Source organism: Grampus griseus (assembly GCF_964374135.1).
Source record: "Grampus griseus genome assembly, chromosome: X".
Lineage (NCBI taxonomy): Eukaryota > Metazoa > Chordata > Mammalia > Artiodactyla > Delphinidae > Grampus > Grampus griseus.
The window spans coordinates 92,623,289-92,649,814 of NC_138999.1; the positions used below are offsets into that span (position 1 = coordinate 92,623,289).

General features: G+C 42.4%; 1 protein-coding gene across 1 annotated transcript; it reads left to right on the top strand.

Annotated features, from left to right (window-relative positions):
- Window positions 1-22,928: 22,928 nt before the first annotated feature.
- LOC309817595 (rho GTPase-activating protein 12-like) lies at window positions 22,929-25,984 on the top strand (the record flags this gene model as incomplete). Its single annotated transcript, XM_082646877.1, is given in 6 exon segments — window positions 22,929-23,001; window positions 23,668-24,899; window positions 24,903-25,032; window positions 25,035-25,234; window positions 25,236-25,310; window positions 25,313-25,984. Coding segments are annotated over 6 exon segments (2,382 nt in total).
- Between the last annotated feature and the right edge of the window lie 542 nt (window positions 25,985-26,526).

Below are 26,526 nucleotides of genomic sequence, written 5' to 3' on the forward strand. Positions count from 1 at the left end.
AAGAGTATTTAGCAAAGTAGTAGGGGAGGGACAGAAGCCAGACTTTAGCTGGTTGAGAAGTGGATGTAAAGAATGTGAACATAGCATATGTAGAATACTCTCCTGAGAAAATTAGATGAGAAGGAGAGGAAAAGAGACTGAATAGTAGCTAGAAGGGATCAAGAAAAAGGGCCAAAAAAAAAGGTTTGGGTTTGTTTTGGCTTTTTTGTTCTGTTTTTATAAGAGAGGCTTGAATTTTTAGGCTGAGAGGAAGAACCCAGTTGAGGAAGAGATATAGAGGATGAGGGAGAGAGGGGTCATCTGACAGAGTTAGGTCCTGGAGGAAGCAGGAAGGGTAGGTCCAAGGCCTGGCTAAAGGTGTTGGCCTTAAACAGGAAGAGGGTACCTCACCCCCTGAAACTGGGGGAGAAGAAAGGAAGGATGGCTGTGGATGGAGAGGAGACTGTAGTTGATGGGAGTAGGAAGTTGGAGAGATCCATCCCAATGTCCTCAAATTTCTCAGTGAGGTGGTAAGCAAAGTTTTCTGCCAAGAGGGAGGCAAGCAGGGTCAAGTAAAGGGACTGAGGAGGGTAGTGAAAAGTTTGGAGACATCATCGAGAAGAGTGTGAGAGGGATTGGACCATGGACAAGTGAGAGGCCTGATGAGTGGGCTGCAGGCCTAGCTGAAGAGACTGGAAGTTTATAGGAGCAGCAGTCTCCAGAGTTGTGGGATTTGCCTCCAGCAGTGCTTAGCCATTCAATCGTAGGAGCAGAGAAGTCGCGTTGTGCTGTCCCTAGTTGGGGTTTGGTTGGGTGTGTGTGAATGAAGTGTAGGGGTGCTAGCAAAGGGACAATAATGCTGAGGGGGCATGCCATGGGGTCCTGCTTTGTAGAGGAGGAAGGGAGACCAAGAAGGGACTAACAGACTGGGAGAATGGAGAGCTCATGAGACTGAAGGAGGCAGAAAAGCAAGTGTTAGAAGGCTGGGAGGTGTGAACCCAGCATGCTCCAGGAACTGTTCACGGTCCTGTTGGCTGGATCGTGGGACAATAGCAGAGACTTGGAGAGAGAGGAGGTCAGAGTGGTAAGCAGGGCTTGGCACAGGGAGACCTCATGGGTCACCACTGAAGTTGGATAAGTTGGATATTTCAGAGGAGGCACAAGCCAGACAATCTCACAGAGGTGGTTTTACAAAGTGAGTTATGGAAAGAAATAGACGTCTAGAGTCCCGCTGGGCCTTTCCCTGAATTCTTGTATTCTCTTCTGATGATTTCCAAGGTTATGTTCTCATCCTAAAATCTGTGGTGCAAATCATCCCCCCCTGCTCCCTATATAAAATTGGGGTGGCAGGAAAATTAGATTAATTCTTCACCCAAGGAGAACCAGTCTGTTGAAAGAGCCCTGGAACCCTGGACCTCAGCTCTACCACCAACCAGCTGTCTGTACACGTCTCCATCTCTCTGGGCTTCTTTTTCATATCTATAATGAGAGAGAAATAGTACCTGTCCTGCCTATTTCCTAAGGTTGTTGTGAAGGTGAAATGAAGTGGTAGATGTGGATGAACACATTGGATGTTTATTAGCAGAGTCTGGCCAGGTTTGCTTTGTGTCTTTCCTTTACAAACTTCTGCTTCCTTCCCTCATTCCCAATCCCCACATGCCTGCCAGATCCCCCAGAGGGCAGGCCGGTGCCGATAGGAGTCAAAGAAACAGTCTCAGCAGCTCTAAATCAAAGGCTCTTTCTTTGCCAAGGAAAGGGTTTTCTTTGCTTTTTTTCCTCCTCTCCAATACATCTGTCTGACTCCGCCGTTCCATGACGAGGTGATTGGCCTTGCCCTTGGGATGTGCCAGCTCAGCATGGGACAGGGAGATGCTGCAAGATTTGATGCCTCCCTTTTAGATACATGTTTAATTCATTGCTGCAAAGACTTGGATAAGTAAAACACTAAGCTCCCTCCGACGGGGTTTCCTGGAGAGAGGAATTCCAACAGCTTTTAAAGGAAATGTCAAAGTGCTAAGAGTTCAGGCTTCAAGCAGCTTAATGCTTTATAATGTTTCGGAGTGAATGTCTCCTGGATTCTTAATGCCTGGCTTATTTGGAATTGAAGATAACTGATCAGCTAGTCAATCTGATGAACATGCGACAACCAGTCAACTCTGGAGAAAGATGAATCCATCTCACACATTGCTTTATACCTTTTCCCCCACCAAACCTTTTAGCTGAGTTACTGATCAAGCAATCAATATGAATTAGGCACCACTGTATGCACAGCTCTGTGCAGGGTACCACAAAGGTCATACCAAAACAAACAAACAAAACCAAAATACATATTCCATACTGTGATGGGCTGAATTGCGCCCCTCCTCAATTCATATGTTGAACCCCTCACCCCTAGTAACTCAGAATGCAGCGGATAGGGACGTTAAAGAGGACATTAAGTTAAAATGAGATCATTAGGGAGGGCCCGAATCCAATATGACTGTGTCCGTATTAAAAGAAGTTAGGACACAGGCAGAGACACCAAACACATGCTCGCACAGAGAGACAACCACGCGAACACACAACCAGAAGGTGTCCATTTGCAAGCCAAGGAAAGAGGTCTCAGAAGAAACCAACCCTGTAGACACCTTGATCTCGGACTTCTAGCCTCTACAACTGTGAGAAAATACAGTTGTTTAAGCCACTCAGTCTGTAGTATTTTGTCATTGCAGCCCTAGCTGACTAGTACACATACTGTTGTGGAACTTGTAGTAAGATGAAAAAAAGCCTCATGTAACACTTTACTTATGCTTGTAATATCTGGGAGGGTGTGTAGATATAGAAAAGCCTTTTCTATGACCAATCACAATTAAAATATGGAACTCAAAGAATGGTATACAAATTGTCTTGACTTTTCCAAAACCTCAGGTCTTCTACTAGGCAACACATAGGCATCTGGAAGGGGTATCTGGCATCCCTTTGCTCTATAGTTTTTCTTTCTCTTCTCTTCCACAGACCCTTGGGTCTTTTTCTAGCCTGCTTCTCAGCTCCAGGTTCCTGGCTCTATGGGTTATGTATGTAAAAAGCCCTCATGTCAGTAGTTCTGTCTACAGAACCATTCAGGGTACCAAATGAAAACGTAGATTCAGGAACTTCACTATTAATAATTCAGGTTCAGTAGATCTGAGCAGGGACTAGAAATCTACACTTAGATTTTTCACTGTGAGGTCTGCATACAAAAGGGTATATATGTTACATATGTATAATTTAAAGAACCGTAATGCAATGAACACCCATGTACCAAACACTGAGCTTTATAAATAGAACATTTCTCTGTGTACCCCTCCCCAGTTGCATTCCTCTCTCTTCCTCCAAGAGGCAAGCACGTTTCTGAATTTTATATTAATTACTTTTTGCTTTTCTTATTGTTTTCCACATGTGATGGTATCTTTGAATTAGAAAAAAACTATCTTGCTTGTTTTAGGAATTTATATAATGATGTCATACTATTTATATTCTTTGGCAACTTGCTTTATCATTCAACACTGTTTTTTTATTATTTAAAAATTTTTATTTTATATTGGAGTATAGTTGATTTACAATGTTGTGTTAGTTTCAAGTGCACAGCAAAGAGATTGTTATACATATATCAATTCTTCTTCAGATTCTATTCCCATATAGGTTATTAAAGAATATTGAGTAGAGTTTCCTGTGCTATACAGTAGGTTGAGTTTTCTTAATTCAAAAAATTTTGCACTTCAGAAACAGCATTAAGTGCAGCTTATCAATTTTTTTCATTTATGGATCATGTTTTTTGGTTTCAAAGCTAAGAATTTTATGTCTAACCCAATGTCACAAAGATTTTCTATCTCTTCTTTTAAATGTTTTAATTCACTTTTATACTTAGGTTTATGTTCCATTTCTTTTTTTCTTTTTTTAAATTTATTTTATTTTTGGCTACATTGGGTCTTCATTGCTGCATGTGGGCTTTCTCTAGCTGTGGCGAGCAGGGACTACTCTTTTTTGCGGTGCACGGGCTTCTCATTGTGGTGGCTTCTCTTGTTGCGGAGCTCGGACCCTAGGCACGCAGGCTTCAGTAGTTGTGGCACACAGGCTTGGTAGTTGTGACTCGCGGGCTCTGAAGTGCAGGCTCAGTAGCTGTGGCACACGGGCTTAGTTGCTCCGTGGTATGCGGGATCTTCCCGGACCAGGGCTTGAACCTGTGTCCCCTGCATTGGCAGGTGGATTCTTTTTTTTTTTTTTTTTTTTTTTTTTTGGAGTATGCGGGCCTCTCACTGTTGTGGCCTCTCCCATTGTGGAGCACAGGCTCTGGACGCACAGGCTCAGTGGCCATGGCTCACGGGGCTAGCCGCTCGCGGCATGTCAACACTGCTTTTGAGATTCATTCATGTTGGTGCATTTGACTCTAGTTTAGTCATTTTCATTGCTATGCAGTATTCCATTTTGTGAGTACAGCACAATTTACTTATCCATTCTCTTGTTCATGGTCATTTGGGTTGTTTCCAGTTTTGTTGTTGTTATTGTTTGTTTCCTTGGCTATTATAAATAACATTGCCCTAAATATTCTTACATATGTCTCTTGGCTCATAGAAATCTTCACTTTTTAACCAACTCTCCAAATTGGGTCTGATGTAACTGGTCCAAGAAACACTATCTATGGTCTTTCATGCTCTTCAGAGTAACACATGTACAACATAAACCTCTCTTGCTAGTATCAACCTCATCTTGAAGCATGACTCCAATGCTTCATTTTGGAGGGGGAAAACGCTGAATGTTTTCTTTTATTTGCAAAAAGCCCACTCTTAGTAAGAGGATAAAGTGCAAGGAAAGAAGGGGAAGAGTGGAAAGAGTGGGAAGAAACTTCCACATGTCACGTGTTCAACTATGTGGTACAGATTATAAGTGTATGGATACTTACGGATAGTTATTCAGAGACAGCAACCAACTCTAGTCACATACTAGGTGTCAACTTATTCATTCACTAATTTAAAAATCAAGGTAGATGAAACGAGTTAGAAAAGGCTTCCTGAAGGAAGCATGACAAGAACTAGGGTTTGAAAGATGGGCAAGCTGGAAATTGGGTTGAAAAGTGGAGAAGGTGTCAGTTGATGGCCAGAGTTTGCTTAAGAGAGAGAAAGCTAGAAGGCCTATGAGGCAAATCAGAAAAGTAAATGGTGAGACCAGGGTGGGGTGGGGTGTTAAAACCTGCCAATCCAGTCCAACAAGGGCATGGCAAATCTAGTTCAGTTTTAGGAAACCACTGAGATCCAAGGGAATCCTATCTGGGGAACTCAGGGAGAGGGCACAGCTTTGGAAGTACTGGGTGGAAATCATGAGGATATCGGAATCAGGGTACTCTAGAAAATAAAGCTCAAAAAAGTGATCATGGAGTCAAGGATTCAGGAGAACAGGGCTGGTAGAAATAAGGAGAGAAATAATTCAGCTCTAATAGAGGGTTCCTCACAGATGTCAAAGCCATCTCCTTGCTCTTCTAGATATTAAATTCTGTCTGATACCTTCTCTATTCTATACAACCCTCTACTGTCCATTTCCATTCTCAACTGAAAACCTCACCTCCCACCGCATTGAGAAAAGACAATGAATTAAATGAGAACTTCCTTACTTTCTCACCACCACATCTACCCACCTACCTCTACCTGTACCCTTGCTTTCTGATATATTGGATGAACTGTCTGCTGTTAAAGACCATTCCTTTCACTTGTGCATTGGATCCCACCTAAATCAGTTAAGATTAGGTTCATCTATGAGCAACAGGGGTCCAAAATAATAGTGGCTTAGACAAGAGAGTTTATTTCTCTCACACATAAAGGAATGAAAGTAGGCAGTCCAGAGTTGATATGGTGACCCTGCTCCACAAAATCTTCAAAGCTCATGTGCCTCTCAACTCACTGCATCCCTTGGATGTGGCCCTTGTCCTCAAGGCCCAAAATGGTAGCTTGAGTTCCAGCCATCACATCCAAATTTCAGGCAACTGGATGGAGGAAAGGACAAAAGATGGGACAAAGGGCATGTGCCAGCTGTCTTTCAAAGAAGGTTCCCAAGAGCTGTCACATGACACTTCTGGTTATATCTGATTAGCCAGAGATAGTTATATTGCCACATCTAGCAGCAAAGAAGGCTGGAAAGTATAACCTTTATTCTAGTAGGTCATGAGGCCAGCTATGAATTGGGAGTTTTATTATTGTGGAAGAGGAGGAGACAGTTATTAGAGGATATCTAGAAATCAATGCCATGGCATCACTTCTCTCCTTTATGAGGACTTTTGCCGTCTCTACTGAATAATTATTTTTTTAATTATTTATTTATTTATTTTATTTTGGCTGTGCTGGATCTTCATTGCCGTGCACGGGGTTCTCTAGTTGCAGTACGTGGGCTCTCTAGTTGCAGTGTGCAGTCTCTAGAGCGCACAGACTCAGTAGCTGCATCGCGTGGGCTTAGTTGTGGTATGTGGGATATTAGGTCCCTGACCAGGGATCGAACCTGGGCCCCGTACATTGGGAGCACAGAGTCTTAACCACTGGACCACCAGAGAAGTCTCTCTACTAAATAATTCTTAGCAACATACAATTCTTAGCAGCATATAATTCATGAGTTAGCATTTACTATCCCCCAAATAAACTTTTCCTTGACCCTCCAGCTGCTTCCTCACATTTCTGTATCCATTAACAGAAAACATTCTTGAAAGAATTGCCTACACATGCAATCTCTTCTTCCTCACACCTTATTTCATCTTAAATCCACTCCAGTCTGGCTTCTATGGCCATCAATCTACTGAAACCACTCTTGTCAAATCCCCAGAGATATCTATGTTGCAAAATCCAATGATCATACAGAGTGAAGTAAGTCAGAAAGAGAAAAACAAATACCGTATGCTAACACACATATATATGGAATCTAAAACAAACAAACAAAAATGGTTATGAAGAACCTAGGGGCAGGACAGCAATAAAGACGCAGACGTAGAGAATGGACTTGAGGACACGGGGAGGGGGAAGGGTAACCTGGGACGAAGTGAGAGAGTGGCGTGGACGTATATACACTACCAAATGGAAAATAGATAGCTAGTGGGAAGCAGCTGCATCGCACAGGGAGATCAGCTCGGTGCTTTGTGACCACCTAGAGGGGTGGGATAGGGAGGGTGGGATAGGGAGGGTGGGAGGGAGGGAGATGCAAGAGATATGGGGGCATATGTATATGTATAGCTGATTCACTTTGTTATAAAGCAGAAACTAACACACCATTGTAAAGCAATTATACTCCAATAAAGGTGTTAAAAAATAAACAAATAAATAAATAAATCTACTTGTGATCTACAAAGGAGCTTGAGAAAGGGTAGAATGACATAAAATTAAACAAAAGGATAAAAATAATCAATTTAAGACCTTGTACTTAACCCTTCAAACCCTTTTTTTAGGTGGTCCTTCTTCAGTAATAATAATAAAACATGGGGCTTTTGACCGCCCCCCAAAAAAATCCAATGATTATATTTTTGTCCTAATTTTATTAGCCCTCTCATTAGCATTTGACATAGATGATCACTCCTTATTTCCTTGAAACTTTTCCTCTTTGGCTTTGTAAATACCATATTTTTTTTACCAATCTTTACTTCTCAGTGTCCTCTACCTGAACTCTAAACATCAGAGTTACCCATATTTTATCTTGAGCTCCCTCTTCTCTTCTCTCTCAAATCACTCCTTAAGTGGTTTCATCACTGTCTATGGCTCTAAATACAATCTTTATGCTGATGATTCCCAGTGAAGACCCTAAAAATACTCTAAACTTCAGATTCATATATACACCTGCCCATTTAAAATCGACACTTGGACTTCTATTGGACACCTCTAATACGACACCTATAAAATAGAACTCTTGACACCCTCCTCCCACCCAATCTGTCTTTCCCCATGTTTTCCATCTTAGAAAAATGACACTAACTTATGTCAGAAACCTGGGAGTCATCATTGATTCCTCCTTCTCTCTCACTCCCCAAATTTAATCCATCAGCAAATCCTGACCATTCTACAACCAATATGAATTTCTAATTCATCCAGTTCTCCCACCTCCACTTTTACTATCCTAGTCCAAGGGAAACTCATCGCTTGCCCAAACTGTAAGATAAGGTAATCGTTTAAAAATGGAAATTAAATCATGTCACTCTCCTGATCAAAACCCTCTACTGGATTCCCATCACACTTAAAATAAAATTCAAACTCCTACCAGATATGGCCCCACGCATTTCTCCTACTCTTCTCCCCTCAACTTACTATGCTTCGTCCATATTGGCCTTCTGTATTTGCGTTACGTATCAAGCTCTTTCTAGCCTTGGAACTCTTTCATTTGTAGTTCCCTCTGCCTAAAATGCTTTTCCACTGGGTTCTTCACATGTCTGCTTCCTTTTAAAGCTTCAAGTCCTGAATCAAATGTTACTTCTTCATAGAGGTGTTCCCTAAATACCCTACCTAAAGTAGTTCCTTCTTACTATTAATATTTTCTATCAGATTTCTTCAATGGTAATGTCACAGTGTGCAAGGCCATGAGGTCAGAAACCTTGTCTTTCTCATTTACCATCATATCCCAGCACCTAGCATAGTTCTTGGCAGTGCACATGTCACCAGGCTCAAGAGATACGTAACAACTATTTGTTGAAAAGATGAATTGATGAATAGGAGTTGTCTGAATCCCCTTTTAGTGGTTGAGAGGGGAGGGGAAAGTACTAGGGAAGCAGTGAAGTTGGATGGACCCAGCAGAGCTGCCAGTCCAAGCCTAGAGCCAGAGTTGGGGTCCTGAAGGGACAGCTAGAGGAAATGCTGTGCATACACACTTGAGCCAAGTCCTTGAGGAAGAATGGAATCACTAGATGGGAAAAGGAAGATTGTAAAAGAGGACAGAGCCAAGACTCAGAGGCAAAATGGAAACCCAGTTGGAAGATGTTGGGAGTGAATGAGAAGGGTCCTAGGCAACTGTCAAGAACATTACTAGAGAGAGAGGCTGCTAACCATAAACAAAAGATTGACTAAGAGCTGAGAGTTCAAATGAGGCTGAAGACCATGTCAATGATCTTCAAGCTTGGGTAATCTTCTCCAGCAGTTCTCAGAAAAGGTAGATTATAGGACTGACTTTGGGTGGAGGCTTATAGGGCAGGTGCAGCCAGGTCCAAAAACAAATATCAAAAAAGAAAAAGAGCTGGTGAAGTGGGATCTTACAGTTTAAGGATGGAAATTGGAGCTTAGAGATTCAGAGATAGAGCGGTGGGTGATGATGAGGTCCATAGCGTGGCTAAGGCAGTGGGTGAAATGGGACAGAGCTGAAGATAACCTGAGATGAAGGCGCCAAGAAGCTAAGAGTTGGGGCTTCCATATGGGGCCCGCGGGCTAATGACAGGAAGGGGAGTACAGAGGAGTACCAGAATCTTCCATGGGTCTGGGGTAGTGACCAGGATGCCAATAAATGATAGCAATGAGGAGGCATAGGAGTAAATGGTGTGAGAATGAAAGAAGGAAGAAATGTTGCACAAGAGTGAAAGAAGGGCGCTAGGAAAAAGCTGGTGGTGTCTCTCTTGCTCTCCGACTTTGGGAGAAAGAGCAATTCCCACAGGAGACAGCTCTAGGGGAAATGTTTCCGTTTGTATTGTTCCCAAATCAGACTCTGAGATAAGGATTCCAGCATGAGTACTCTGTTTGGGAGGTGATTGTAGGAAATTCCCATAAAGGAGTGGGGAAGTGAGATATGGGAGAGAAGAAAGCCAATAAATGGGTGTGCTATAAAGCAAATTACCACTGTGGATAACTGGAGTTTAATCGTGCTGGAGAATTCTAGGAAGTACAGTAGAACATGCATCTCAGAGTTATCCCGCCTGAGGGATAACCCTCTCCTGTCAGTTATTGATTCAGAGATGTCTTAGGGAGGTATGCATGCCCTGGTACTTCTGGCTTCTATGTGCAGGCAAAGAGGACTCTGGGGGCTGGAGAAAAAAGTCCAGGCAAAGAGACAGAGGAGCTGGTAGTTGGAAGTCAGACTAGCATGGACAGAAATATTAAAAGCCCAGAAGACATAGGTAGAGCATCAACAACATCTGCTGCAGGAAGCAATGTGCAAGCAGGGAGCCAGGACTCAGAGCAAAGAAGTGGACAGACCATGCTGTAAAAAGAGTGAGAGTGAAGGACATAATTTACTTTTGAGGGGACATTTTTAAAATAATCATATATATTCTTTACTTCAGTGTACAAATTCTTTAACACCTTCTAATGCTCAAACCGTACTCAAATATTTTGTGTGTGTGTGTGGTACGTGGGCCTCTCCCTGCTGTGGCCTCTCCCGTTACAGAGCACAGGCTCCGGACGCGCAGGCTCAGCGGCCATGGCTCACAGGCCCAGCTGCTCCACGGCATGTGGTATCTTCCCGGACCAGGGCACGAACCCGTGTCCCCTGCATCGGCAGGCGGACTCTCAACCACTGTGCCACCAGGGAAGCCCCGTACTCAAATTTTGCCCAATTATTCCAGAAATGTCCTTTACAGCTGGTTTGTCCAAATCAGAATTCAGTCCAAAATCATGCATTCATCTTAAAATGTCCCTTACAACTCCTTAACTTCAGAACACTCTTTTTTAATTTCATGTTAACTTGACTTATTGAAGAAACCAGGCCAGTTGTTCTGAAGAACGTCCCACTTTTGGGATCTGTCTATGTGCTTGCTTGTGGTATTATTTAGCTGTTCCTCAATCTCCTATATTTCCTGTAAACAGGACATTAGGTCTAAAGGTTTGATCACATTCAAGTCCAATATCTTTGGCTACTATACATCAACGTGGCATTGTGTAACATACTGCAGCACATCAGAAGACACACGTCTGGTTGCTCCACCGGTAGTAACGCTATGACTGACCACTGCATCAGCATGATGGCAGCCGGATCCATTATAGAGTTATCTTTGCCTCCCGATGCCCAGAAAATAGTCTGTGGACTGTTACTTTAGCCCCACACAGATGTCCAGCTCCTCATCAACTATCCACACAATAGTTTTAATCCCACTTGACAATTTTTGCCTGGATCATGAATTCATGACAGTTTTAAAAATAGTTTCTTTTTTTTTTTTTTTTTGCGGTACGCGGGCCTCTCACTGTTGTGGCCTCTCCCGTTGCGGAGCACAGGCTCCGGACGCGCAGGCTCAGCGGCCATGGCTCATGGGCCCAGCTGCTCCGCAGCATGTGGGATCTTCCCGGACCGGGGCACGAACCCGTGTCCCCTGCATCGGCAGGCGGACTCGCAACCACTGCGCCACCAGGGAAGCCCTAAAAATAGTTTCTTAATTCTATCACTCCATCCCTATTTACTAGCTGGCATTCTTCAAGAAAGAACTTCCTTTGTTCAACCAGGGCAGCCTAGGGCAGCGGTAAAAGTATGGACTTTAGAGTCAGACTGTCTATATTCCAATCCTGGTCCCACCACTTGCTACCTGTGTGACTAAGTCACTTAACTGCTCAGTGCCTCAATTTCCTTATCTGTAAAATGTGGTTGCTATGAGAGTTAAAGCAGGTAGTATTACTAAAGCAATCAGAGTAAGGCCTGGTGCATGGTAAGTACTATGTAAGTGTTAAATAAATACAAAGTAAAATGAAACTATGGCTATTTAATTATGCTGAAATATAGTTCCTACTGAAAAGGCAGGATAAATGCTTCTTTCCATTTAATTATCAAGTCTCAAAGTAAGGATTTGGTTTAATAGCTGCCACAAGGGGTGACAAATGAGCAGAATGAACATTAACGAGTGCAGGGAAAGATTTTGGAGGGAGGGGAGCTGGGAGAAGAGCCCAGAATGATAATATATGTGCAGGATGGGGCTGGGAAATAGTCTTCCCCTCCTTTATTCTCCATTTTCCAGAGCCTCAGTCAAAATCACACATGACCAGGGCCGCTAAAGGAAATAGGAAACAGAGCTCCTATCTAAAGGACAGGCGCTTGGCCATTCATGCACATCTGCAAAAGATATTCACACTTTCTCTTCATTTACTGTTATGACTATACGGTTGCATTGTTTTAATAGAATATATATTATACAATATAAAATAATATAAGAGTTTTCAAATTCAGAAAACAAAGCTTGGAACAAAACAACACAAAAGTTATTCTAGCCCTATCTTCTTGATTTATTAAGTAAAAAAGTGAGGGACTTCCCTGGCGGTCCAATAGTTAAGACTTCACGCTTCCACTGCAGAGGGAACAGGTTCGACCCCTGGTCAGGGAATTAAGATCCCACAGGCTGCATGGCCAAAAAATAAAATAAAATACAATAAGCCCATATTTGGGGACCCACTTAAAAATGTTCCTAGGTAGGGCTTCCCTGGTGGCACAGTGGTTGAGTCCGCCTGCCGATGCAGGGGACATGGGTTCGTGCCCCGGTCCGGGAGGATCCCACATGCCACGGACCAGCTGGGCCTGTAAGCCATGGCCGCTGAGCCTGCGCATCTGGAGCCTGTGCTCCGCAACGGGAGAGGCCACAACAGTGAGAGGCCCGTGTACCGCAAAAAAAAAAAAAAAAAAAAAAAAAAAAAAAAATTACTAGATAAGTCTGGCTTCATGGGTGTATGTCCCATGCAGTCCCACAGGGTCCCACGCTCAATAAGGCCCAGGCTTAGTTTAATCTTCTGCTGTCACTGTCTTGGAATTCTTAATAGCTCTTGAACAAAGGACCCTGCATTTTCATTTTGCACTGAGCCTTGCAAGTTATGTAGCCATTCCTCTTCCTAGGGCCTCTCTGAGCCCCTGACCTTGACTCCAAACCAGCAGCCAGCCTGCACCCCAAAGAACAGCATAGGTGGGTAGCCTTTTGCATTTCTAAGCTCTCTGCTTTTTAACTTTGGGGCTGCTATAAGCCTTGCTCTTCTTACTGGCAGCTTTTTTATTTGGTTGCCTGTGTGGCTTGTTCCAGTCTCTGTCCCCTCCTGGGGCTCCTTTTCCTCTTCAGAACCATTGATGAAATGCATTTCTCCATGGGCAGTGCTCCTACCTACACCCCCAGGAACAGGCTTTCACCGGAGTTGTGAAGACTGTCTGTCTTATCCTCTTCCCCCTCAGTCTGAGCATTCTCTGTATTGCTTGTTGCTTATTACTAAAATAAGACACATGGCCAAGAAAAGAAAAGAAACCTCCCCAGCTCTACCAGGCAAGCATTTTATCGATGTGTAGCCCAGCTCCGCTCTGAGGCTCTGGGACGGTTGCCTCTTCTCTGAGGCAAGAGAGGAGAAGCAAAAAGAGGCAGCTGAGTAAAGGATAAGATTATCCAGTTCCCCCTCTGTCTCTCCGTTCGAGCTGCCCGTGTTTTACGCCAGACAAACGAAGGGCTAAGCCATGTCATGGGGGTTTTTTTTGTTGTTTTTTTTTTGTTTTTTTAATGTCTGAAACTATTATATTAACCTATTTCCATACAAATAACCCGAAGACAGTTTAGTATTAGTTGTTTTTTGTTTGTTTTTTTATACTGCAGGTTCTTATTAGTCATCAATTTTATACACATCAGTGTACACATGTCAATCCCAATCGCCCAATTCAGCACACCACCATCCCCACCCCACCGCAGTTTTCCCCCCTTGGTGTCCATATGTTTGTTCTCTACATCTGTGTCTCAACTTCTTCCCTGCAAACCAGTTCATCTGTACCATTTTTCTAGGTTCCACATACATGTGTTAATATATGATATTTGTTTTTCCCTTTCTGACTTACTTCACTCTGTATGACAGTCTCTAGATCCATCCACATCTCAGCAAATGACTCAATTTCGTTCTTTTGTATGGCTGAGTAATATTCCATTGTATATATGTACCACATCTTCTTTATCCATTCGTCTGTCGATGGGCATTTAGGTTGCTTCCATGACCTGGCTATTGTAAACAGTGCTGCAATGAACATTGGGGTGCATGTGTCTTTTTGAATTATGGTTTTCTCAGGGTATATGCCCAGTAGTGGGATTGCTGGATCATATGGTAAGCCTATTTTTAGTTTAGGTTTTTTTTTTTTTGTTTTTTTTTTTACGGTACGCGGGCCTCTCACTGCTGTGGTCTCTCCCGTTGCGGAGCACAGGCTCCGGACGCGCAGGCTCAGCGGCCACGGCTCGCGGGCCCAGCCGCTCCGCGGCATGTGGAATCTTCCCGGACCGGGGCACGAACCCGTGTCCCCTGCATCGGCAGGCGGACTCTCAACAACTGCGCCACCAGGGAAGCCCCTATTTTTAGTTTTTTAAGGAACCTCCATACTGTTTTCCATAGTGGCTGTATCAATTTACATTCCCACCAAAAGTGCAAGAGGGTTCCCTTTTCTCCACACCCTCTCCAGCATTTGTTGTTTGTAGATTTTCTGATGATGCCCATTCTAACTGGTGTGAGGTGATACCTTATTGTAGTTTTGATTTTCATTTCTGTAATAATTAGTGATGTTGAGAAGTTTTCATGTGCTTCTTGGCCATCTGTATGTTTTCTTTGGAGAAATGTCTATTTAGGTCTTCTGCCTATTTTTGAATTGGGTTGTTTGTTTCTTTAATATTGAGCTGCATGAGCTGTTTATATATTTTGGAGATTAATCCTTTGTCTGCTGATTCATTTGCAAATATTTTCTCCCATTCTGATGGTTGTCTTTTGGTCTTGTTTATGGTTTCCTTTGCTGTGCAAAAGCTTTGAAGTTTCATTTGGTCCCATTTGTTTATTTTTGTTTTTATTTCCATTACTCTAGGAGGTGGATCAAAAAATATCTGGCTGTGATTTATGTCAAACACTGTTCTTCCTATGTTTTCCTCTAAGAGCTTTATAGTGTCAGGTCTTACATTTGGGTCTCGAATCCATTTTGAGTTTATTTTTGTGTAAGGTGCTAGGGAGTGTTCTAATTTCATTCTTTTACATGTAGCTCTCCAGTTTTCCCAGCACCACTTATTGAAGAAACTGTTTTTTCTCCATTGCATATCCTTGCCTCCTTTGTCATAGATTAGTTGACTATAGGTGTGTGGGTTTATCTCTGGGCTTTCTATCTTGTTCCATTGATCTATATTTCTGTTTTTGTGCCAGTACCATATTGTCTTGATTACTGTAGCTTTGTAATAGAGCCTGAAGTCAGGGAGTCTGATTCCTCCAGTTCCATTTTTTTCCCTCAAGACTGCTTTGGCTATTTGGGGTCTTTTGTGTCTCCATACAAATTTTAAGATGATTTGTTCTAGTTCCGTAAAAAATGACATTGGTAATTTGATAGGGATTGCATTGAATCTGTAGATTGCTTTGGGTAGTAGAGTCATTTTCACAATATTGATTCTTCCAATCCAAGAACATGGTATATCTCTCCATCTGTTGGTATCATCTTTAATTTCTTTCATCAGTGTCTTATAGTTTTCTGCATAAAGGTCTTTTGTCTCCCTAGGTAGGTTTATTCCTAGGTATTTTATTCTTTTTGTTGCAATGGTAAATGGGAGTGTTTCCTTAATTTCTCTTTCAAATTTTTCATCATTAGTGTATAGGAATGCAAAAGATTTCTGTGCACTAATTTTGTATCCTGCTACTTTACCAAATTCATTGATTAGCTCTAGTAGTTTTTTGGTGGCATTTTTAGGATTCTCTATGTATAGTATCATGTCATCTGCACACAGTGACAGTTTTACTTCTTCTTTTCCAATTTGTATTCCTTTTATTTCTTTTTCTTCTCTGATTGCCGTGGCTAAGACTTCCAAAATGATGTTGAATAATAGTGGTGAGAATGGACATCGTTGTCTTGTTCCTGATCTTCGTGGAAATGCTTTCAGTTTTTCACCATTGAGAATGATGTTTACTGTGGGTTTGTCGTGTACGGCCTTTATTATGTTGAGGTAGCTTCCCTGTATGCCCACTTTCTGGAGAGTTTTTATCATAAATCGGTGTTGAATTTTGTCAAAAGCTTTTTCTGCATCTATTGAGATGATCATATGGTTTTTATTCTTCAGTTTGTTAATATGGTGTATCACATGGATTGATTTGCATATATTGAAGAATCCTTGCATTCCTGGGATAAATCCCACTTGATCATGGTGTATGATCCTTTTAATGTGTTGTTGGATTCTGTTTGCTAGTATTTTGTTGAGGATTTTTAAATCTATATTCATCAGTGATATTAGTCTGTAATTTTCTTTGCTTGTAGTATCTTTGTCTGGTTTTGGTATCAGGGTGATGGTGGCCCCGTAGAATGAGTTTGGGAGTGTTCCTTCATCTGCAATTTTTGGAAGAGTTTGAGAAGGATGGGAGTTAGCTCTTCTCTAAATGTTTGATAGAATTCACCTGTGAAGCCATCTGGTCCTGGACTTTTGTTTGTTGGAAGATTTTTAATCACAGTTTCAATTTCATTACTTGTGATTGGTCTGTTCATGTTTTCTGTTTCTTCCTGGTTCAATCTTGGAAGGTTATACCTTTCTAAGAATTTGTCCATTTCTTCCAGGTTGTCCATTTTATTGGCATAGAGTTGCTTGTAGTGGTCTCTTAGGATGCTTTGTAGTTCTGCGGTGTCTGTTGTAACTTCTCCTTTTTCATTTCTAATTTTATTGATTTGAGTCCTCTCCCTCTTTTTCTTGATGAGTCTGGCTAATGGTTTATCAATTTTGTTTATCTTCTCAGAGAACCAGCTTTTAGTTTTATTGATCTTTGTTATTGTTTTCTTTGTTTCTGTTTCATTTAGTTCTGCTCTGATCTTTATGATTTCTTTCCTTCTGCTAACTTTGGGTTTTGTTTGTTCTTCTTTCTCTAGTTCATTTAGGTATAAAGTTAGATTGTTTACGAGATTTTTCTTGTTTCTTGAGGTAGGCTTGTATAGCTATAAACTTCCCTCTTAGAACTGCTTTTGCTGCATCCCATAGATTTTGGGTTGGCGTGTTTTCATTGTCATTTTTCTCTAGGTATTTTTTGATTTTTTCTTTGATTTCTTCCGTGATCTCTTGGTTATTTAGTAACGTATTGTTTACCCTCCATGTGTCTGTGTTTCTTACATTTTTTTTCCCTGTAATTCATTTCTAATCTCATAGCATTGTGGTCAGAAAAGATGCTTGATATGATTTCAATTTTCTTAAATTTACTGAGGCTTAAGTTGTGACCCAAGATGTGATCTATCCTGGAGAATATTCTGTGTGCACCTGAGAAGAAAGTGTAATCTGCTGTTTTTGGATGGAATGTCCTATAAATATCAATCAAATCTATATGGTCTACTGTGTCATTTAATGTTTGTGTTTCCTTATTAATTTTCTTTTTGGATCATCTGTCCATTGGTGTAAGGGAGGTGTCAAAGTCCCCCACTATTATTGTGTTACTGTCGATTTCCTCTCTTATAGCTGTTAGTAGTTGCCTTATGTATTGAGGTGCTCCTATGTTGGGTTCATACATATTTATAATTGTTATATCTTCTTCTTGGATTGATCCCTTGATCATTATGTCCTGTCCTTCCTTGTCTCTTGTAACATTCTTTATTTTAAAGCCTATTTTATCTGATATGAGTATAGCTACTCCAGCTTTCTTTTGATTTCCATTTGCATGGCATATCTTTTTCCATCCCCTCACTTTCAGTCTGTATGTGTCCCTAGGTCTGAAGTGGATCTCTTGTAGACAGCATATATATGTGTCTTGTTTTTGTTTCCATTCAGCAAAACTCTGTCTTTTGGTTGGAGCATTTAATCCATTCACATTCCTAGAGTCTGTCATACAGAGTGAAGTAAGTCAGAAAGAGAAAAACAAATACCGTATGCTAACATATATATATATATATATATATATATATATATATATATATATATATATATATATATATATATATATATATATATATATATACATACAATCTAAGAAAAAAAAAGGTCATGAAGAACCTAGGGGCAAGACAGGAATAAAGACACAGACCTGGGCTTCCCTGGTGGCACAGTGGTTGGGAGTCCGCCTGCCGATGCAGGGGACGCGGGTTCGTGCCCCGGTCCGGGAGGATCCCACATGCCGCGGAGCGGCTGGGCCTGTGAGCCATGGCCGCTGAGCCTGCGCATCTGGAGCCTGTGCTCCACAACGGGAGAGGCCACAACAGTGAGAGGCCCGCGTACCACAAAAAAAAAAAAAAAAAAAAAAAAAAAGACACAGACCTACTAGAGAATGGACTTGACGATATGGGGAGGGGGAAGAGTAAGCTGTGACAAAGTGAGAGAGTGGCATGGACATATATACACTACCAAACATAGAATAGATTGCTAGTGGGAAGCAGTCGCATAGCACAGCGAGATCAGCTCAGTGCTTTGTGACCACCTAGGGGGGTGGGATAGGGAGGGTGGGAGGGAGGGAGATGCAAGAGGGAAGAGATATGGGGACATATGTATGTGTATAACTGATTCACTTTGTTATAAAGCAGAAACTAACACACCATTGTAAAGTAATTATTCTCCAATAAAGATGTTAAAAAAATAAAATAATCCATTCACGTTTAAGGTAATTATCGAAATGTATGTTCCTATGACCATTTTCTTAATTGTTTTGGGTTTGTTTTTGTAGATCCTTTTCTTCTCTTGTGTGTCTCACTTAGAGAAGTTCCTTTAGCATTTGTTGTAGAGCTGGTTTCGTGCTGCTGAATTCTCTTAGCTTTTGCTTGTTTGTAAAGCTTTTGATTTCTCCATCGAATCTGAATGAGATCCTTGCAGGGTAGAGTAATCTTGGTTGTAAAGTTCTTCCCTTTCATCACTTTAAGTATATCATGCCACTCCCTTCTGGCTAGTAGAGTTTCTGCTGAGAAATCAGCTGTTAACCTTATGGGAGTTCCCTTGTATGTTATTTGTCATTTTTCCCTTGCTGCTTTCAATAATTTTTCTCTGTCTTTAATTTTTGCCAATTTGATTACTATGTGTCTCGGTGTGTTTCTCCTTGGGTTTATCCTGTATGGGACTCGCTGCGCTTCCTGGGCTTGCATGGCTATTTCCTTTCCCATGTTAGGGAAGTTTTCAATTATAATCTCTTCAAGTATTTTCTCTGGTCCTTTCTCTCTCTCTTCTCCTTCTGGGACCCCTATAATGTGAATGTTGCTGTGTTTAATGTTGTCCCAGAGGTCTCTTAGGCTGTCTTCGTTTATTTTCATTCTTTTTTCTTTATTCTGTTCAGCAGCAGTGAATTCCACCATTCTGTCTTCCAGGTCACTTATCCATTCTTCTGCCTCAGTTATTCTGCCTTTGATTCCTTCTAGTGTAGTTTTCATTTCGGTTATTGTATTGCTCATCTCTGTTTGTTTGTTCTTTAATTCTTCTAGGTCTTTGTTAAACATTTCTTGCATTTTCTCGATCTTTGCCTCCATTCTTTTTCCGAGGTCCTGGATCATCTTCACTATCATTATTCTGAATTCTTTTTCTGGAAGGTTGCCTATCTCCACTTCATTTAGTTGTTTTTCTGGGGTTTTATCTTGTTCCTTCATCTGGTACATAGCCCTCTGCCTTTTCATCTTGTCTATCTTTCTGTGAATGTGGTTTTTGTTCCACAGGCTGCAGGATTGTAGTTCTTCCTTCTGCTGTCTGCCCTCTGGTGGATGAGGCTATCTAAGAGGCTTGTGTAAGTTTCCTCCATGGGGTTTTTAATTATAAAAGATTCAAGATATTCTGCCCATTATACTTCATTTCCTATCACCAAACACCTTTCCACAAATGGTCGACACCACTATTTCAACACACTAAACTCTAATCTTCACCCTTTCCCCATCTATGGTCTTAGTACAGTAGTCCCCCGTTATCCGTGGGGGACTTGTTCCATGACCCCCATGGATGCCAAAATCCATGGATGCTCAAGTCCCTTATGCAAACTGGCAGAGTATTTGTATGTAATCTAAGCACGTCTCCCATATAATTTTTTTTATTTTTATTTTTTTTTGGTGGTTCGCGGGCCTCTCACTGTTGTGGCCTCTCCCGTTGTAGAGCACAGGCTCCAGACACGCAGGCTCAGCGGCCATGGCTCACAGGCCCAGACACTCCGTAGCATGTGAGATCTTCCCAGACCGGGACCCGTGTCTCCTGCATTGGCAGGTGGACTCTCAACCACTGCGCCACTAGGGAAGCCCCCTCCCATATACTTTAAATCATCTCTAGATTGCTTATAATACCAAGTAAATGCTATGTAAATAGTTGTATATATAATGTAAATGCTATGTAAATAGTTGCCACAGGGTGGCAAATTCAAGCTTTACTTTTTGGAACTTTCTGGAATTTTTTTCCCAAGTGTTTGCACGCAGAGTTGGTTGAATCCACAGATGCAGAACCCGTTGATACAGAGGGCCAACTGTATATGTTATTCCTGCTCTGACAGCTTGCTGTACACACACACACACACACCAGCATTCTCCTACTTGAATAAGGCTTTATGTCTAAGGTCATGCCTTTTGCCCTTCCTCCTTTGGTTCACTCTCTTTCCTTACCAGGAGAAAAAAGAAGTTTTCATTAGGGCGGGGATAATCCTCAACAGTGTATTTTGTTTGTTTATTTCATTTTTTTTTAAGTAAAAAGACGGATGAATAATAGAATCAATAGAAAAAGTAGTAGGAGTACTAATACTAATAGTCATAATAGTGAGTGCCTCCTATGGGCAAGGAATGGTCCGTACATTGCTAATACTAATGACAGCCCAGTGATTTAGGTTTTATTGTCCCCATTTTACGGACAAGGAAACTGAGGCTTAGAAATCAAGGGAACTTGCCCAAAGTGGACACCTTTTAAATGACAGAACTAAGATGCTTAATGCCACTCTGTTGACACAAATGCTTGGTCACCACACTGCCTCAGTCTCCTTTCTGTTTAAAACAGAGGGACCATAGCATCTACTTTTGTTTTATCAGGGCTCCACTGGCTGGGTAGCCATAGAATTTCCACTCTTTATTTACATGCGGACAGTAAGTGCTGGGGTCCTCCTCCGCATGCACACCCTTCTTTCCATCATGTTATATATTACAATAGCTTTCACTAGCTACTTGTTATGTAAGATGTTCCACGTGACATCTCTGCTTTGCCCTCTTTCTTACAGTCCCTGAAGCCTCTTAAAGATCTTTCTAATGTCCTCATACCCTCATCCATCAATTTCTATTTTATAGGTCTAGCCCTCCTTTGATATTTCTCTGTACATCATTTTCCTGGCCTTCCCTTTTAGGTCTTTGCCCTTTCTTTTTCCCACTACCTCTTCGTTGTCATGCCCTTTCCACAGGTCAGCCTCTCCTGATACTGTATAGGCTGTGTTCCATGATGTCAACTCCTCCTATTAGTGTTTCAGTGTTAGCAGGAGGAATTTGAAGCCTGCCCCCGACTTGTCTTCTTCTGGTATCTTACTTTGAAACAAAAAAGCATTAAACTGTAAGTCAATTCTGCATTGATCAAGGCTGGCTCCCATCCCCACTGCCTGGCTGTGACCACTGAATGCTGAAACTCTGAGTTTTCTTCTGTGGTTGATCTATTGTTGCACAGGGCCAAGAAAAAGTCGTCATCAACAAAACTGCACACCTTGTTGGCAGAAGTCAGGCAGAAAAGCTGGCAGCCAAAACTTGCTCAGTTCTACCTTTCTTTTCTTTTCTTATTCTACCTTTCTTTTCTAATGATAACTTTAACCTCTCTAATTTGCTTCCTTTTTATTTCCCTACTCCTATTGCATCTTACTGTTTTCCCAAGTGCAGCCAGACAGCCCTTATCCCTCACATTTGCATTTTCTTTTTTCTCCTCTCCTTCTGTTCTGCTCACTTATCCCTTTGGTTTGATTCTCACCTCAGTTTATTTGGATTATTCTTTTAGCTTTTTAAAAAAATTCAGCAAGCACCTATTGAGTGCCTACTGTGTGCCGGCTACTAAACTAAGCGCCGGTTCCTGCCTTCAAAGAGTTCAGTATTTCCATGCGCTCTGAATACTTGTGCAACCCCTGGGTGGAAGAAAGAGAGAGATTAAAAGAGCATGTTAGTTGGTCACCCATATATACACAGGGTGCAGAAAAATGCACAAAATGGCCTTTATTCCCCGTTTAAATCACACATTCTAACCAATCCGAATCTATAGGACATGTTGATTTTGAGTGGCCCCTTACTACTCCACTCAATTCTCACTTCCTCATTGGGCACAAGACCTCTGTTCTAGATGCTTTGGAGCACTCCTCCCCCTCTTGCAGTCGGTGGGAAAACTTTCCCTGCCTCTTCTCTCCATCCACCTGGACCTCTGGGAACTTCCCTGTCTGATGTGGGTGTCTAGATTGGGTAGTCACTCAGCTCCGTCCAGTTCCAAACTTGAATGGAGATGAAGAAGCCTCTCCAGTCCTGTGAGTGGCGGGGGATGGAGAGAGCAGAAACCAAAGACTGGCCTCGGGGTGGAATCTCTTTGAGAAAGCTGAACATTCCACACCGTCATTGACATTCTCTTGGCATGCCTTTTTGCTGGATTATGATGCTAGAAGAGTCTCTGTCCCTTTACCTATTTTGATTTACAGTAACAAAAACCCCTCCAATTAATATAGCTTGAATTTTTTGCCAGCCCTTGGTTAGGGAGATAATGAGAAAAAAACATGTAATCTGCTCTCTTTCCATTTTGGGAAGTGTGATGTGCTCTGCCTGGGTGTTGCTGGAACTCTGCTTGCTTCTCCGAAACTCCCCCTTTCCATCCAAGCACTTTGCACCCCTTTGTTTGATATATAGTTCCTTTCTCCAAACTTCTTCACAACTGCAGTTAGATACCTAATAGGCTCCTCAAATTTAAAAGATCCCAAACTCAGTTGAGGATTTCCCCCATCCCTGAACCTGTGCCTCTCTTTTTTCCCCATCTCAAAAGACGTCACCCCGATTAACCTAGTTGCTCAGGCTGAGACACTGGGAGTCATCCTTGACCCTCTCTCACACTCCATGTCCAATTCATCAGTACAGCTTACTCGCTTTAACTCGCTTTGCCTTTAAAATGGATGCTGATGGGGATGCGCCAGCCCAGCTGCAAGCGAGTGAGCGCCCTTCGGGGTCGTCTGGGCTCCCCGCTGCCATGGCCGAGCGGTCAGGAGGGAGCCGGCCCCCGCGAGGCCACCGGGGCCTCGGTTTAAATGTAAGACTGGGGGCTTCCCTGGTGGCGCAGTGGTTGAGAGTCCGTCTGCCGATGCAGGGAACACGGGTTCGTGCCCCGGTCCGGGAAGATCCCACATGCCGCGGAGCGGCTGGGCCGGTGAGCCATGGCCGCTGAGCCTGCGCGTCCGGAGCCCGTGCTCCGCAACGGGAGAGGCCACAACAGTGAGAGGCCCGCATACCAAAAAAAAAAAAAAAAATGTTAAGACTGGATGTTTAGTTCTCCTTCTAAGCCATATTGTTCCAACAAGCTACAGAGTCATAATGTGGCAAAGTATCCTTTTAGAGAGGTGAATATTACGGAAAGAAAACGGCTGACAGAGGTGGGAAGATTGTTCCAGGGCATGTGTATATTGAAGTACAGTATGATTAAGAATACAAAGCGGGGCTTCCCTGGTGGCACAGTGGTTGAGAGTCCACCTGCCAATGCAGGGGACACGGGTTCGTGCCCCGGTCCAGGAAGATCCCACATGCGGCGGAGCGGCTGGGCCTGTGAGCCATGGCCGCTGAGCCTGCGCGTCCGGAGCCTGTGCTCCGCAACGGGAGAGGCCACAACAGTGAGAGGCCCGCATACTGCAAAAAAAAAAAAAAACAACGAAGCGAAGGACAGAAAGGTCATGATAAAACAAGGTGAGCAATACATCCTGGTGAAGAAGACCAGCGATGCCTGGTTGCAGGTCAAGCTGGACGAGAACTCCAAAGCGTTTTATGTGCCTGCCCAGTACGTGAGGGAGGTCGGCCACAGAGGCCTGATGCCGCCTGTGCAACAGGCAGCGGGGCTGCCGCATCATTCTGTGAAAACGATGCAGAGTCTCCACCTTCAGAGGTCAGCAGAAAATGTGAACAAATTGCCCGAGCTTTCAAGTTTTGGAAAGCCATCGCCGTCTGTTCAAGGAACAGGTCTTATTCGTGATGCCAATCAGAATTTTGGACCCAATTATATTCCAGGTCAGACTGTCAACCTCAGCCTGAACCTGACCCATAATAATGGAAAGTTCAACAGTGACTCACATTCTCCCAAAGTTTCTGGCCAGAATAGGACACGTTTATTTGGTCACTTTCCCGGTCCAGAGTTCTTGGACGTAGAGAAAGGTGGCTTCTCCCAGGAACAGTCTTGTGATTCAGCAGGAGAAGGCTCGGAACGGATATATCAAGATTCAGAGTCCGGTGATGAGCTTAGCAGCAGCTCCACTGAGCAGATAAGGACGACAACACCTCCAAATCAAGGGCGGCCAGATTCTCCTGTCTACGTTAACCTGCAAGAACTGAAAATATCCCACTCGTCTCTTCCCCCGAGCCCCGGAAGCCCAGCAATTCAGATTAATGGAGAATGGGAACCTCATAAAGATAGTTCAGGGCATTGTTATCACTATAACAGAGGAACACAGGAAAGAACTCAGAAACCCCCTCGTTGGACTCGAGATACAAACATAAGCAAAGGAGATTCCCAAAGTCCAGGAGATCAAGAGTGGCTCAAGCATGTTGATGATCAAGGTAGACAATATTACTACAGTGCAGATGGATCTCGGTCAGAATGGGAGTTGCCAAAGTATAATGCCTCATCTCAGCAGCAAAGAGAAATTATTAAAAGTAGGAGTCTGGACAGGCGGCTGCAAGAACCAATAGTGTTAAAGTGGAGACATAGCACCATTGTGTTGGACACCAATGACAAGGAATCTCCAACTGCCTCAAAACCCTGCTACTCTGAAAATGAGTCTTCTCCCTCTTCACCAAAGAGCCAAGATACAGACAGCAGTCCAAAGGGTCAAGAGAAATATGGATTATTAAATGTAACAAAAGTTACTGCAAATGGGAAAAAGGTTCGAAAGAACTAGTTGTCTTCTTGGGCCGTGTTGCAGGGTTCATCTTTACTGTTTACCAAAACTCAAGGAAGTAGCACAAGCTGGTTTGGGAGTAATCAGTCCAAACCAGAGTTCACGGTGGACCTTAAGGGGGCGATGATTGAGATTCAAAGGATAAATCCAGCAAAAAGAATGTATTTGAGCTGAAAACCCGTCAAGGAACAGAAGTGCTGATTCAGTTTGATAATGACGCTGTTATCAATGAGTGGTTTAAAGTTCTTAGTAGCACTATCAGTAATCAGACAGTAGAACCCGATGAAGCAATTGAGGAAGATATATCAGATTCACCAGGAATAGAAAAGCATTGATCAAGGAAAGGACCATAAGGATCTGAAGAAATTGCGTTCCACAAAAGTATCTAGCAGAGATTCTTCAGAACAGAAAAAAAAAACAAGAACAACTTAAAGAAGTGTCTTACACGACGCCCCACTTTGCAAGCTGTTCGTGAAAAAGGTTATATTAAAGATCAGGTATTTGGAACCAATCTTGCTAATCTGTGTCAGAGAGAGAATGGCACAGTGCCAAAATTTGTGAAATTGTGCCCTGAACATGTTGAACAATATGGGTTGGATGTTGATGGGATTTACAGAGTTAGTGGCAACTTTGCAGTGATCCAGAAGCTGAGGTTTTCAGTCAACCATGATGAGAAATTGGACTTGAAGGATAGTAAATGGGAAGATATTCATGTCATCACTGGAGCACTGAAAATGCTTTTTCGAGAATTACCAGAACCTCTCCTTACATTTGATCATTTTAATGATTTTGTTAATGCAGTTAAACAAGAACCAAGACGGCGTGTCTCTGCTGTGAAGGATCTAATCAAACAGTTGCCAAAGCCAAATCAGGACACAATGCAGACTCTGTTTAGACATCTCAAAAGAGTTATAGAAAACGGAGAAGAAACCAGAATGACGTATCAGATTATAGCAATTGTGTCTGGTCCCACTCTGTTAAAGCCAGAGAAAGAGACTGGTAACATAGCAGTTTATACCGTCTACCAGAATCAGATGGTAGAGTTAATTCTTCTCGAGATAAATTCCATCTTCAGACGTTGACTCTTACTGAAGACAACCTGTGGAATAGAAGCCAGATTTCATCAGATTCCAAGTCCTTATACCTGATGTATTTTATGTTTGGACCAAGCAGTGACTCTTTGATTTTGCACTTTTCTGAGGGACCGGAAGGGAATGGGAGAGTCCAGATGTGTGATAGGCCCTCATATTTGCTGCTCTGTTGCAAGTTGATAGAATTGTGTGTACGTTTGAATTAATTTTATCCTGAATGTTTGCACTTCATACTCTGAATTCCAGTAAAAATCAAAACTTGCGATTCTAACCAGTCATATACACTGGATAATTTGGTAAGAATACTACATTTTTTCTCCTCAAACTGGATAATGTAGAATTTCTTCTTATGATTCAATAGGTTCATCACTCTATAAAACAATACTTACTATCAGTTATTTTGAAAATGCTCCTGGGCATTTTAAACAAAATGAAGTATATCTGTTTTGAAACCTGTGTATTCTTTTTTCAGGGTTTCTTGCATACAGTGGCATTCTGACTGCTAGGACCCATTATAACCCAGATGCGATCCC